Genomic DNA, 14,560 nt, shown 5'->3' on the forward strand with positions numbered 1-14,560 from the left:
TCTGTAGCTGCAGCAGTGGCGGGCCCAGCAGGAGGAGGTGGCTAAGCTGGAGGCAGCCATCGCAGCCAGGCAACAAGAGGAGGAAGAGGCAAGGTTAAAGAGGGAGCAGGAGAAGGAGGCCACTGTCAGGTCGCAGCAGAAAAAAAAAGTAAATACTTCTTCTTCACACCCACTAAGATGAAGGTGTTGGTTACTTCCTTGATAACGAGGCTTGCGCATTTCTCCAAGCTTTAATCTGCGTTTCATTCGGCTGTATGATTCAGTTCCTTGGACTTTATGGTTTCTATAGTCACACACGCTCTTGTAAAAATGTCAAACCAGGTTGAGTTAATATGATGTTGTTCATTATTATACAAGAAATCTTCATACATACATATATTATAGCAAATATTCTTTCTAGATGATAGATGGTCATTTTTCCTGCGCTTCCTAAGATCCATCACTTTTCTTGTGCATGCAGGTTTATTGTCTGAAAAATGACTAAAAATTGATGTGCTTCATTATCATGCAGTCTGCCTGCAGTGGAACTGCGCGCAGCCTCTTTGCAATGGAGAGAACCTGATGTATCAAAAACCAGGAAGTGACCACATCAGCAATGATTGATTGTGTATTTTCACAGACAGCAGGCCTACGGGGGGTTAGGTTAAGATCGATGTTTGGGGTGTGCCAAATTGTCCTTTAAATTTAAAAGAAATAATCAAATAATAGTAATAATTTAAAAGATTGAAGTCACTTAGGCTCAGTTTAATTCCGAGCATTCAGCACACAAAGCCTTGGCTAATATTCGCTCTGTCAGATCATCTTAAAACCTTTTGGTGTGTGCACATATGAATGTATGGGTGATTATTCAAGGAAATACAATCACTTCACCAGTCCTTTAGGTACTTTAGTGAAAACAGATGCTTTCTAATGTAACGGTTTTGCACTAAATCCCCTTTACGACTGTTATAATGGTCAGTTTATGTTGAAACAGTGTAAGAGAGGTGGTAATTCAACTGTATGATCAAAATTATAGAAACACACGTGCAACATAATACAATTCAATAGCTAGTTGAATCACAGTTGAATACCATAACCTTCATGAAGCTGAGATTTAATGCAGGACTGTTATATCAGAATGCATTCCTTTTCCCTAGTGTACCTAATGAACTGGCAAGTGAGTACATATGGCTTAATGTCTGAAGCTGTTATTGTGCTATATACAGTATTATAGAAGCATTGCTATTGGGCTTTAACACTTTTAAAGTAAGTTTTTGAGTCTACTAACAACACAGTGTCTTTTTGGACTTAAGGAACCCCATGTGAAATAAAACTATTGTTCACACATAATGGGGGTTTTAACTTAAAGTTTCTTACTATCTGTGTTACAGAGTTTAAAGGATTTTAATGTGGGCACACATGGATGTCAACGAGAAAGCCAGCGTTGCAACAGTTACTTGAGTATTTTAGATGATTTATTTTAGTTATTGAGCTCACAGGTACAACAACCCCAGTGTGTGTCTGACTGTTTAATTAACTCTCTCCTCAGGGGTCTGCTCGGAGATATGGGCAGCCTGAGACACTCTGATTAATGAGAACATTTAGGCCTCATTGGATTCCATATCATTTAGCACAATAGTCTTGCAGACATTGAAATATCATCTCATTCTCTGTGTTTACACTTATCTGATTCCCGCTCTGTCTCAATCAATAGGACATGATGATCCTGGGAGTTCTCCGGGAGTCTACGTGTCCGGCTGCAGTTCTTGTTGACTTTTTATTCTTTGTTGTTCTGTTTTGTTTCCCCCCTGACCCAGGTCAGGCAGTTTTATTTAAAGCAGCAGAAGAGGAGGGAGTTGCTGGAGCAGAGGGATCAAGAGAGACTTGCTAATCTGAGGAGCGTCATGGAAGAACAGGCAAGGCGAGATAAACAGAGGTGAGTGCTGCACCATGGGATATTTGAGTTTGCGCTGCTGCCTGGTGAATCAAGGTTGTTAAAAGACAATCCTGAAACCTCCCCAAAAATAATGACTGTCCGTCACAAGTACACAACCTGTATTTACCTTTTTGTTTTTGGGCTTACAATCGGATCAATTATTTGGAGACTAGGTCTGTTTTACATTTTTATTTATTTTAAAACAACATGTTTAATCCTAAAGGATATCGGCTAAGCATTTTGAGTGAAAAGTTGAATCTCTATTAGTGTCCCTGAGCTTCAGAATATCTTAGTGTTTGGTTCGTTCCCCATTTTGATTTTATGACACCAGCACTCGAGCTGCATGTTTGTGCAAAGCCTTATAGCCCATCTTATCTCAGCGTCATCTGACCATGTCCCAAAGAGCCTCCTGTTATGTCGGGAATGCATGGTTTGCTCAGGTGACTGTGGAGGAAAATCAATGACGATTGGCACTGCTAGGTTCTTTCACATCTTTAGGTGCACTGGGGTTCATCTTTCTGCCGCAGTATGAATCCATCTCCACAAAGATATAAACCAGAGAGAGTACCCTGGATCTGAGGAATGGAGTGGTGCATCTCCTGAATCAGTGTAGTAAAACACCCCCAAAATGTTTCCCTGTGGATGTGATATATTGCGTATCAGTTTCTCACCTGTTCCCCTCCTTACATACACACTTGTGTTCCCTTATTTCCTTCATGTGAAACGTTGGAATGACTGACCCAAGCACAGAGCCTCGTTTCTCTTCAGTGATTCAGAGACGCTGCTCCTTTGAAAACTCTACAAGACATCTTTCTTTTGACAGTACTTTTGCTGATTGAGGCCTTGCGTTCTTGGGCCTATTAGGTTCAAACAATGTCACACCTGACACTAACTTAGTTCAATGAATATCTTGTAATACTTTGCTCACTCAGATAGTAGTAGCCATCATCACCGATCAGCCATAACATTGTGACCACCATCCTAATATTGTGTAGGTCTCCCTTGTGCTCAGAAAAGACATGGGCCTTCTGAGGGTGTCCTGTGGTGTCTGGCAACAGAATGTTGTTAGTGGGGGCCTTTGGGTCCTATGGGTTGAGGGGAGGGGCCTCTGTGGATCAGACTTGTTCCGGTGCATCCCAAAGATACTTGATCGGTTTTGGGATCTAGTGAATTTGAAGGCCAGGTCAACACAAGGAGTGTCATTGCTATGGGGTGGGGGTGCCTGGAAACATCCACATGAATGCCAGGTCCAAAAGTTTCCCAGCAGAACATTGTTTTGTCACAGGATGGTCAATGTTATTTACTTCTCCTGTCATAATGTTGTGGCTGATCGGTGTAAATTCCTGCTGACTTCATCTTCTCAAATAAGAAAAATGCTGTGTGTCGATACAACACTACAGCACTGTTATTACTTTCCCCGTAATATCTGCAATTATACTCCAGCCATCATTAGAGGTGTTGCCCCCAGGGACACACCATCGGGATGGGCAACCCAAGCAATTTTTGGGGCTATGTGAAAAAAATGAGAAATGGGGCCCGCATGTGACTACCTATTGGCATATTTTGCAATGACAAATATAAACCCTGGTAAACCTATGAAGACCTTATAGGCCCTGTATAGACCTTCAGAGAATAGTCCACAACCCCAGACTAGGGGCTCCCTTCTATTTACTCCAAGACACTGCCTATGTTCAGTAAGATTGGTTTGGATCAAATCAAATAACTTTTACATTGTATATAAGTACACACATACAAGGAATTTGTTTTTTGCATTTAACCAAGTGAGCACACTTGGGGCGGTGGGCAGCCGTGCAAGGAGCCTGGGAAGCAGTTGTGAGGAATTTTAGGTGCTTGCTCAAGGCATCACAGCCATGGACACAGTGGAGATCAAACCAGAGATCAGCGCTACTTCACTAACCACCCTCCAGCAGCTCCTCTTAGAGCGAGGTCCCACCGAGACCGCACCAAACCACAATCATCAATGCTGTTGGGGGGTGCAACCCATTTCTCCTTCTTCTTTCAGCCAGAAACATTATGTTTGGCTGTATGTTATTGCTTTTGAAAAAAATAAAATCATAGTATTTCTATGAGCACAGGCACACACACGGGCAGTAATACCGTATAATGGTGCTGACTATGGCTGCGAGAATAAACTGTGGCAGGAATGAGAAAGGGAATCACGGGGGCTGAGAAAGAGATAAAAACAGTTGATAGGAGGGGAACGGCACTCTGGCAGCTCCATAAAACCCCCCGACAGCCCGGAGGCATGCTGTGTCAGGAGCGATAGGTAATGTAAACTGTGGCAGCAGCCGTGGAGGAGAAGGGTTGTTTAGGCCTGATGTCAATGCACCCTCTCCGCTCCCTTCAGGGTGCAGTTTCGGGCAGATGCGCTGCAGCAGAGGAGGATGGAGAGGGAGGCGCGAGAGCTTGAGCAGCAGAGAGAAGAACAAGAGAGACAGAATCGTCTGGAAGCCCTCAGAAACCAGGTGGATCATTATCCGGTCTTAACACTTTCAACCACTCGGATTTGTTCTGGTAGTTGGAATTACCCACAAACTCCTTGTCTGAGTAAAGGCGCCACTGCCACCTTATGGCTGTAAGTCAGAAGGCAAGTGTCTGTTATCAGTATATTAAATGTATTTTTCTCACTTATCTTAGGTTGGGGTGGTGGCAGAGGCAGACCCAGAGAGGATGATGGCAAATACAGAGGCTTGGAGGAGTCGGCTCTTGAATGTTAAAGAGCCTGAGCTCCACAGGCCTCTCTACAGCATTAACACGTACACAGACTCACAGGTGAGGCACGATAACATCTACTGTAATCTTCACCTTTTGTTTGTGTGACTGCAAAAGCCCCACAGACGCCTGGCTGTTTGCCCCGATCTCCTTATCTGTGCTCTCCTTATTTTGACCCCTTTCCCTGATTTCATTGATTATAATCAGTTGTTTAGGTTTTGTTTCGTCTTGGGCGAGGCTGACTTGTGACCCGTTCAGTGGAGGAAAATTATGCAACATGACTGTCTGGTCAAACAATGTTTGTCCTCATATCAGCACGCAGCCTTGACCTCAAGGCCATCAAGTCAGTCAATGAACTGCGGAGGCTGTGTGTGTTTTGTTGTTACGGTAGAGAACAAGTTAGGATTTGCTCATTTTGTAACACAGGATATTACTAACGGTTGTCCAACTCTGACGATCTTCACCACCTGTGTCAAACCATGACAAATCAGTGATTAACCTTCATGTTTTAAATGTGCTGTGAAACAAAAACAAACAATAGTAACGCAGTGGGTGTGTTCTAGTTTAAAACAGCTGTGAATGTTTTATTTACTGTGTTTTATTTAAATATCTGTTCTCCAGATTGTGTCTGATCCCAGAGTGCGGGTTGAGCAGGCTCTACGGCAGGCCGGTCTGCACCAAACCCAGTACGCCAAGGAGGTTCTGTCTGTCATCAAGCCTCCCAAACCACCTCGACGGGACACAACATCCATCCTTAAATTCTGAAGGTTTCTGTGTGGGTTTTAGTATGAAGCGCAGCCAGCTCTTATCCTTGCATGGAGCCGTATGTGACATGTACATGACACAGTTCATGTGTAAGAATTGTGCAGTTTGCCACAACAAAAATACAAGTACTGACCACCAAGTGACGCGGTGCAGTAAGTTTCATTGGCTTTTAATGTAGATGTTATGCTGTGTTATACCTCATAAGCAATACAGTGTAGATACAGTGATGATAAATACAACAAAATAGTGACATGTCTGCACAATTACCAGTCAGTGGATATGGAGGTTTGCATTAGCAAACTTTATATGACCTAAGCTGCTAGTTGTTATGTTCACATTGAGTGCTGTTATATATTGTTGGAGAGTCTACTCTGTCTGCTTGTATTACAAGAGAAAGCGAAGGAATAATGATGGCTTTTCATCTAAAAAGCATCTAAGACGTAAAATTAGAGGCCACTGATTGACTGCAAATCTCCGCCACTGGAATAATAATTCAAATTTAAGTGAGTTTTTTTGATCCTTCTAACATCCCCTGTGGATTTAAAATAGCAGATTTGTGGTGGCACGTACACTGATAATTTTCTGTAAGCCTTAGCTGAGATTAATGAGAAAATCTACTTTCAGCACATTTTATTTGGAGAATTTCTGCTTTCTCACACACATATCAAAGTGTTAAATATGAAAAGATACAGTCCACACTTACACACACACACACACACACACATATATATATATATATATATATATATATATATATATATATATATACATATGCTTAATATTTTAGCTTCATCAAAGAAATCATAAACATTTTAAATAAGCATCTAATACACATATTAACACATATCTACATATTAGCTATTTACAGTGTCCTGAAGCGGCTGGGCTGTTAGATTTGTCCCAGGCGTTTCTTGATGAAGTGGGACACCAGGATTTGAGGTCTCTGCTGATACTCGACCAGGACATCGTGAGGGGAGGTGATCTGGTCTCCCTCGAAGCGGTTCAGCAGTGTCACACAGACCACAGCCGCTGGAGAGAAAAGAGAGATTACTGGTTATAATGTAGTATGTTATAATTTGCTAGACTGTCATGTTGGTCAGACCATACAGTCAGTAGAAAAAAGACGTGACTGTTCTATAGGTCTTGACCAGTTTTAGGCCAGTGGAAGGTACCAGTAAGCAGTGGCGTTGTATAATTTTGTAATGTACCTCTGAGGCCACAGACTCGGCACATGGCAGCAAATACAGTGGACTCCATTTCAATATTCCTCACTCCGGCATCGTACGCTTTCCTCAGATACTCCAGTTTTTCTTCATGAGAGAAGGAGCAGAGCGCTCCGTCCAGTCGGCCTTGACCTACAGAGACACAGCACAAGATTTGTCAGTGACGAATGGAAGTGCGCAACGGATGTACAAATGTGATTTAAAAAAACAAAACAAAAAAAACTTTCAACCATACCTTCGTAGAAGTCATGGGTGCACATGGTGTTTCCAGTCACCGTTGGAATGTTCTGAAGCTCGGAGGAGCACTGCAGAAGCTCACTGGCCACTCCCTCGTCCAGCTCGGTGCTCCTGGTGATAACTTTACCCAGGACCACCTGTTCGAACTGAGGGCGGAAAGAGTAGTCCACTGCTTTATCTGTGACCACCACCGTCCCCGGAGCCAGACCTAGAGACGACACCGGGCCGGTTATATAACATCCTTGTGTAAGAGCAGTGCATTAGCGGTTCACTGTATGTGGATGTCCTTACCGATTCCACCGGATGTTCCCAGGCGAAACAGGACCACATCCCGGCACTGGGCATGGTGCAGCAGTTTGATGAGCTCGTGCAGCATGATGGAGATGGACGGGACACCCATGCCATGCTGTAAAATACAACACGGATGGACTATTATTTATTTTTAAAATCCTTCCAAATATATTTCCAGTGTGTGTTGTGGAATACTCACACTTAGGGAGAGCACCGGCCCCACTTTGTACATGCAGTAGCGGTCAGTTCCCTCACAGATATCTTTGATTTCCTCTGGGTTCCCAGTCAGCTTCAGCTCCCGGTGGATGAACTGGGCGAAAGCCTTCATTCGGTTTGCGCTGCCACCGACGCACACAAACTATGGGAGATGGAAAGAGGATTATTAAATTCAAGTTTTCGATCTTTTAGAAAATAATTTATCTTATTTCACAAACCTTAATGTCTCCAAACATTTCTGGGAAGTTGTGAGTCTTTGTGCTCAAGCTGAGGTGGTATAGAATGTCCTCTTCCATGCTTTCCAAGTAGGGGTTTTTCACTTGGACCTGTTGCCTGAAAGCATTTTTATTGCATTTTAATACATGAAAAGAAGTCAATCCAAAGTATAGACTAGGTATAAGTTCACAAACCCAATTACATAAGGTTACATATGGCATTGAGGAGCAACGAGAAAAGGAAACATCAATTACAAAAACCTTCCAAATACTCACTTGATATACTCATTGTGGTCATTCCCCATACAGTTCATAAGAATCGGTGCCATGACTGCTTCAAAATAAAAGTTTGAAATGCCTTCAAAGGTTTCCGTAAAAGCTCGCAAGTACTCGCCACAGCAGGTTTTCAAATAAGAGTTGCATTCGACTGCGGAGTTGATATAGTGGTGATCTCTGACCTCGCAGCTGATTGGCTCCGTGAAGAGGAGTAGTGTCCCTGCTCTCACAAAAACATCCTACACAAACAGAGCCGGATCAATCACATGCATTTTTTTTTTATTTATTTATTTTTTATCTGGCCCCGTTCCAAAGGCTCAATACACTTTCAAAAAAGAAAGTCAACAGCTAAAAAAAACATTTGTGACATGTGTGTATGTGGTAAATATGTGAGTAAGAGCCAGTCTGAAGTGAGTGAATAGCTGATGTTTTGTGACGTGCCTAGGGAACACTTAGATAACCTCTGACACCGGAGCGTAACACACCGGCAGATCAAAACAGTAACACACAGCCAATGTAAAGTATAACCAACAGAAAGGCTGTTTGCTAATTGTTAAATGATTTATCTTTTACTTAAACTGTCCTTTTAATGAGTTTCAGGAAGCGAAACGTTATTTTATTAATATTACAGTATTGAGTTACAAATTATTCACATTTAAATTTAAGTCTGTGAGCGCAAAATAGTAAAAAAAAAAAAAAGTTCATGAAACATTTAGAAACATTAAAAATTTATTTGAATCATCAAACTGCCATTTACAGAGTTAAAGACACAGAAATGGACTTAACACAGGTGTTAACAGCTTGTGCCTTTTTTTATTTGACCGTTAAGGGAACAGTAACCGGCACAATAAATAAAAAGTCCTAACTTTAATTCAGCAAAGCAAAAGCTCATACAAATGAAATGTCTTTTGTGTCTCAGAACGAAGGAGAAAACGATATAAAGACATGGTTAGAGCAAAGGGGACCAACTGTTCCTTTTTGAAGTATTGGAGCCTGTCCATCCTCTGCCTGTGCACCTGGCAGTGTCCCAGCCTGTTACATAAGAGCACAAGTCATTACAATAATCACATAACTCACTAATATCTCTGTATTAAACTGTCAGGAAGCCTTGTAAATTCTTCACATCTCATTCTTGTCGCCATCATTTCATGCAGCAGTCTCGTAAAATTAATACACATCTCAACAGCTTGCCTTCATTTCCTTTTTATTGTACAAGAAGCACATTCAGAGAGCATGATTAAAAAAATGGTTTATAGCGGCACGGTTGAGAACGTAACTCAAATGCTGCACTACTCACCCGACACGTCACTGCTCCGGCTCGTTGTCTTCTGCATAACCGAAGCTCAACAGCTTAGACATGTTAACGGGGGCTGGTTTCTTGTCGTATACTCTGTATGAACAGAAATATAATCTTCAGATTTGGCTTTTTTACGGAACATTTTAATGTAATATTTTATCACAGGATCACCCAGACAGTGGAGACAGTTTAAACATTAAACATGGACCCTCTGGCTACTTATTACTAAAGTATTATTTCAGTGAACGGCACACAGTCAACATCTGGTATTTGCAATTGGCAGTTTTCTGTACATCTGTACATCTTGTACCAAACAAAAAATCGCCCGTCTAAACAAGTCACTGAATCATGCTTTTCCTGAGAAGCAAAAGTAGAAGTAATTACTGTCAGGCGGTCATGCTTTCTAGACTCCTCTGTTCTTACTGACCCTACGTCCTCCATGGCCATACAACTGATGGTACAGCATTCTTGAAATAATAACAAGATTAGGTCTGGAAATAATCCCACCACACCTGAAGGTTTTCATGCTTCACCAAATAGGATTTTACATACTTCTGCATCTTTATCACGCGTGCTCTGTGACCGTGATCCTTACTGTTTAGTCTCTGTACCACTGCATGTGGGGTTATTTTGGGTGTCTGACAAGTCAAAGGTACCAAGGTCCCAAAGGTACAGGGAACACACAGTTCTGATCAGCTGTGAGCCAAAGCAAATAAATGATCATGCTGATTTGTTTAGAAGCCACGGGTCTTGGTGCTGCTTTGCTAGACCTGCGTCAGCAGCCTGCACACTCCTGCTTAGTCATCACAACATGGCGACTAGAATAAAAAGCCCTCTTAAATATGGAGACTTTAAATGTTTATCGTCCATTTAGCTTATGTTTTGTAATGCTACAGAACTGCACAGTTGGGAGATCCAGTTGGCAAAAAGTAAAACTTTGCTGATTGCGAAATCGTTTACAGTCAACATAGCAAACAACTTTTGGAATGTTCCCCTTTTCCCCTAAAACATTAAATGGTCATGTGTACACTGAATCGGCCGTTCGTTGCTATGGTCTTTCATACCACATGATCCTACTGTCCTGCTAAACTTTCAGTGTTGATGATGGTGACAAAATCTGCAGTCCCTGTAAATACCTTTCATTTGAAGTTAACGTCTAGTTTACGCCATGCTGTAGACGTCTAAGTGAAGTACAACACATCTCTGTCTCTGTGTTTCCCTGCTGAGCTTCAGTGGAAGCAGACTAACAAAGGGAGGGAATTTTGTAGTGATGGGACTTCAACTTTGCGGTTCGCATGCCTTGTCCACCTCGAATGGTTGACGTTACAAACTATTTTGGACACAATTATGCCCAGAACAAAGACAGTACATTCTGGTCCACTTCACTTTAAAATAAAAGCACACTGGGATCTAACACTACAGGAAGCAAGCAGAAAATGTTTAAATGTACGAATGGACACCTGACTTTTGTTTTTACTTTACTTACGTCAAAACTTTATGAAGCCACCTGACAACTAGCTGATGCTCAACTATACTACTCAAATACTCAACTAAATTACACATAAAGAACTGCTGGGTTTATATGTGGTGGGTGATGTTTTCTGTATGATAATAGTACAATTTGCATCTATGACTCCAACAACCATGCACTTCTCTTACTGAGTTACTTCCAGTCAAACTGACATGGTTACTGCAAGTTGTAAAAACTGGCGTCCTGCACAGCGGTTAATACTAAATATATAATGGGACAACAGCACCATCTTGTGACCATCTTGTGAACTCACATTCTCCTGAATTTGGTCAACTCATTAAATGGATTGGATGTCTGGATATTCTTCGGCTTGTTGTAATGACCCTGAACGTCGCCCTGAACACAAAAGAACACATAACAAAGTCACAGTGTTGTGGTTATTTAGTGAATTACATTTTTTTTTTTTTTTACTGTCTCTTGGCAACTTGGTTCATTTTGAGTTTAAGCCTTTGAGAATCAATAACCTAAACCGCAAAGATCAGGTCTGCCTGATCAAGTAAGAACGATCACGAACAATCCTTTGTCTTAAACCACAGAATCACAACAGAATCAAACAACGCACAAAAAAAGATCAAATACATTCTCATTGTGGTCCCTTGTTTGGCCAAATTGCTTCCTAAATGACTCAAGCATTTTGTTTACCTTCTCTTTTCCATTGCTGCTGCTGTTGTCCCTCTCCCAGGCTGACATATTGTCCGTCCCAAAGGGAGCCTCTAATGGTTGAAAAGCTCCAGGGTTTTGCTTCTCTTCGCTGTTAATTAGGCTGTTGGAAAAAAAAAAAAAAAAAACACAATGTAGCTTGAACAGATAAAGAAGAATAAACAGTAAAAATGAGCACTATGGTGACATAAATGGTGTAGTAGTATTATCTATAATATCACTGCAGTAGCAGAACCAGGAGAGGTACTATAGTAACACAAGTATTACGCCATATTACTTATTTTTTCACTTCTGAGACGATTCATTCATTCATTCATTCATTCATCTTCTGTACCCGCTTATTCCTGTTAAGGGTTGCGGGGGTCTGCTGGAGCCTATCCCAGCTGTCATCGGGCGAGAGGCGGGGGGTACACCCTGGACAGTTTGCCAGTCTATCGCACGGCCACTTCTGAGTCGATGTGCGACGATAATAAAGTTGAATCTGTTCTGATTAGTTTCAGTAATAGACCACGTGATACTACATGAAAAAACAACTGTTACACATACTTTGGTTGGTTGGTGTCTGCTGATTCAGTGCAGAACCAGTTTGGGGCTTTGTATGAACTCGGTTTAGAAGTAAATGATTCTTCCTCGTGCCACAGAAGTCCTGTGACAAAGAGAGAGAAAAAAAAACACAGATGTTAGAATAATAAGAATAATTTAACCCTTAATTGTACCGCAGTGGGGAAATTCCACCTCCTGCTGTTTGACCCATTCATTTGTTTACACAGCAGTGCGTACAGTTGGAGGAGCGGGCAGCAGCATGTAAGGACTGCGCCCGGCGAGCAATTTGGGTGTTAGTGCCTGCTCAGGGCACCTCAGCCATGGACATGGCAGGAGGCAAACTACTCCACAGCTCCCAGCAGGTATCAGCCAGCTAGAGGAACCCATGCATTTATAAGAAAACAGGATGACTCTACCCTTGTGACCTCCTTGCTTTGCAAGCTTGATATAGTCAGAATCACTGTCTAGGACTCCGGCCCTCCGACCCTGGGCCTTGTCTTCATTAAGAGCGACGATGGTTGGGGACAGTCCAGGGATCTGAGAGATGTGGCCATCTGCTGTCTGGTACCCTGTTTTGACACCTGTAGAATTAGAATACACACAAGTACAGAGTAAAAAAAGAAAATGCATCACTAGCATACATCACATTCAAATTACATTATCCCATGCACTAACACCACTCTTGTGATGATAGTTGGGCAGCATCCTCTTACCACAGTCCAGCAGACGACTCTCCCTGCAAGGTTACTACTGGCTAAGTGAGGTAGCTAAGTTAATACAAATAGTTGTACTTGCCCGATTTTGCTGGTGGAACATCGTTACTCATGAGAATTGAAGAATTTCTAGTAGAAATGAGAACAAAACCCCGGTAAACTCTCCGACAATGTAGCTTATACAAGCTAGCGCAGTATAATGTAGCTTAATGTAGCTTATACAAGCTAGCTTTGTCATTAGCATCACGACAAAGTTTGCCACCTTAATTTATTCAAACCTCGAATTAAACAGAGATTACAAGCAAGTGGCAAAACATATAGGCTACAAGTTTCAGGGCAACAAATAAAGGTCGTGTTAAAATTTAACAGTATTTGACTTACTCTGAATTCATCGTGGAAGCGGAGCAAGGAGAAGAAACTGTTGAGCGGTGAGTCTGTTTGGAAGTTGTGACGGCGTTTCCACGGAAACGGCTTTTTCTAAACGTCCCGGAGTACAGCTGCTGTTTATGGGATGCGTGCTGCATTTAGAGGACGAGAATAATGCGGTTTATTCTGGACTCCTCGCCATGATCAGTTAGTTAGTTAGTTCGTTAGTTAGTTAGTTGGTTAGTTGGTTAGTTAGTAAACCCCCACTCTGAAAGTCTATAAAATCGAGTATGTATAGGTATAAAGTTGCATAAAACGGAAAGCATAGTAGTTCTGAACTAATATCGTGTGCTGCATTTACGGGCGTATTTGAAGAGTTGGAACGTTTCCTGAGGAATTCGGTTAAAGATCCTTGATAGACTCCACACTTTCTCTTTTATTATAAATTCAAGGGTCTTGTTTATTTTAGGGCTGTTTGAAAAATATCTTGATTTTATAGATTTTATTACAAATAAATAATTGTGTGTTGTCTGTGGCGCATTCAGCTCTCTAGTTTCTACCAGAATACGTCCATAATTTACTTATACTGCTTAATAATTATGCTCACTTATTATGTGAACTCTGTCTGTGTACAGGACTATATTTAAACTTTTATCCATATACAAGAGTTTTTTGTTTTTTTTTAATTAATAAAGCAATACTTTCTATGAATAACCATAATGAATGTTTGTTTTTGTTTTTGTTTTAACCCATCGTGCTTTTTTTTTTTCACACCTATCATTTCTGTGGGCTTCGGTATGTCCAAATGTTTTAACCCTACTCTCCCCGAACGTTGAGAAAACATGCGCAGAGCAGCCCAAACAGCAGAGGTCCTTTAAAAATCGAGGGCTGTCAAGCTGATCAGAGAGAACATGTCAGTGACAGGAAATGTAGGCCTTTTCTTCAACATAAAAGCACCGATTTGCTCATGGAGTATTGTGGTCAGATGAGGAATCTCGGATGAAACGTCTGTAAACTGTGTTTGGATGTTTTCTAAACTGGCTGACTTGTTTTCCACCACAGTATATTTGTGGTATTGCTGTGGATTCCAGTTTTCATAGAAAACTCTCAATCAACTTGCGGAATGGTATTGCTAAGGGCCTTCGTTTTATTACCTGGTAATGAAGGCCCACGTTTCGAGACGTTCACTATTTCAAGCTTGTGTTTACTCATTGCATACAGTATATTTCTTACTTTACATGTATTTTTGTGCACAGTTTTCTTATCGTGGAATTTATTGATAGTGTGACAAGAATAGCCCAGCAGCTCAATATTTGCAGCTGGGACGCTTAACCAGCTGGTCTACGACGAAGTGTTTCTTAATTATCTAAGAATCAGTGAAATTGTGGCACATTTAGGATGCACATACAACTAAAGGAGGCATACTACATTTCTAGTCGGTACTTTGACTTTTGACCTTCAAGTACATTAAAATATTTCAGAAAAGAAAATCATCATAAAAAAAAGAAAAAAAAAAAGAAGAAAAAAAAGTCCTGTATTGAAAATGTTATAAAGTGCATACATGTGCGTAAAGTATTTG

The 14,560-nt window shown here is 41.3% G+C and overlaps 3 protein-coding genes across 6 annotated transcripts in view; 1 reads left to right on the forward strand and 2 right to left on the reverse strand.

Moving 5' to 3' along the window:
• Window positions 1-5,762, forward strand: part of LOC311487698 (coiled-coil domain-containing protein 148-like) — a 30,083-nt gene extending 24,321 nt beyond the window's left edge. The window contains 5 exon segments of the mRNA XM_084544053.1: window positions 8-148; window positions 1,797-1,915; window positions 4,284-4,401; window positions 4,574-4,708; window positions 5,270-5,762. Coding sequence (XP_084400179.1) covers window positions 8-148; window positions 1,797-1,915; window positions 4,284-4,401; window positions 4,574-4,708; window positions 5,270-5,413 — 657 coding nt within the window. The 3' untranslated portion in view covers window positions 5,414-5,762.
• A 517-nt stretch (window positions 5,763-6,279) lies between these two features.
• On the reverse strand, window positions 6,280-8,379 carry upp2 (uridine phosphorylase 2). The gene is made up of 7 exons (XM_084545412.1): window positions 7,872-8,379; window positions 7,599-7,713; window positions 7,364-7,522; window positions 7,165-7,279; window positions 6,872-7,081; window positions 6,622-6,768; window positions 6,280-6,442 (listed from the first exon to the last, which is right to left on the reverse strand). The coding sequence occupies exons 1-7, from the start codon at window positions 7,922-7,924 to the stop codon at window positions 6,303-6,305; spliced, it is 939 nt and encodes a 312-aa protein (XP_084401538.1). The 5' UTR covers window positions 7,925-8,379; the 3' UTR covers window positions 6,280-6,302.
• A 136-nt stretch (window positions 8,380-8,515) lies between these two features.
• Window positions 8,516-13,054, reverse strand: LOC311488619 (uncharacterized protein C7orf57 homolog). 4 transcript variants are annotated; one of them, XM_084545424.1, is made up of 9 exons: window positions 12,997-13,046; window positions 12,698-12,744; window positions 12,319-12,471; window positions 11,906-12,005; window positions 11,694-11,807; window positions 11,342-11,462; window positions 10,953-11,035; window positions 9,169-9,261; window positions 8,516-8,903 (listed from the first exon to the last, which is right to left on the reverse strand). In XM_084545424.1, exons 1-8 carry the CDS (start codon window positions 13,005-13,007, stop codon window positions 9,177-9,179), a joined length of 714 nt encoding a protein of 237 aa, XP_084401550.1. In that variant the 5' UTR covers window positions 13,008-13,046; the 3' UTR covers window positions 8,516-8,903; window positions 9,169-9,176. The 4 variants fall into 4 exon arrangements, with proteins under 4 accessions (XP_084401550.1, XP_084401549.1, XP_084401548.1 ...); XM_084545423.1 differs by having other exon boundaries at window positions 12,319-12,744; window positions 12,997-13,054; XM_084545422.1 differs by lacking the exon at window positions 12,997-13,046 and having other exon boundaries at window positions 12,319-12,911.
• Window positions 13,055-14,560: the final 1,506 nt, after the last annotated feature.

The sequence above is a fragment of the Chelon labrosus genome (genome assembly GCF_963514085.1).
Source record: "Chelon labrosus genome assembly, chromosome: 5".
Taxonomy (NCBI): Eukaryota; Metazoa; Chordata; class Actinopteri; order Mugiliformes; family Mugilidae; genus Chelon; species Chelon labrosus.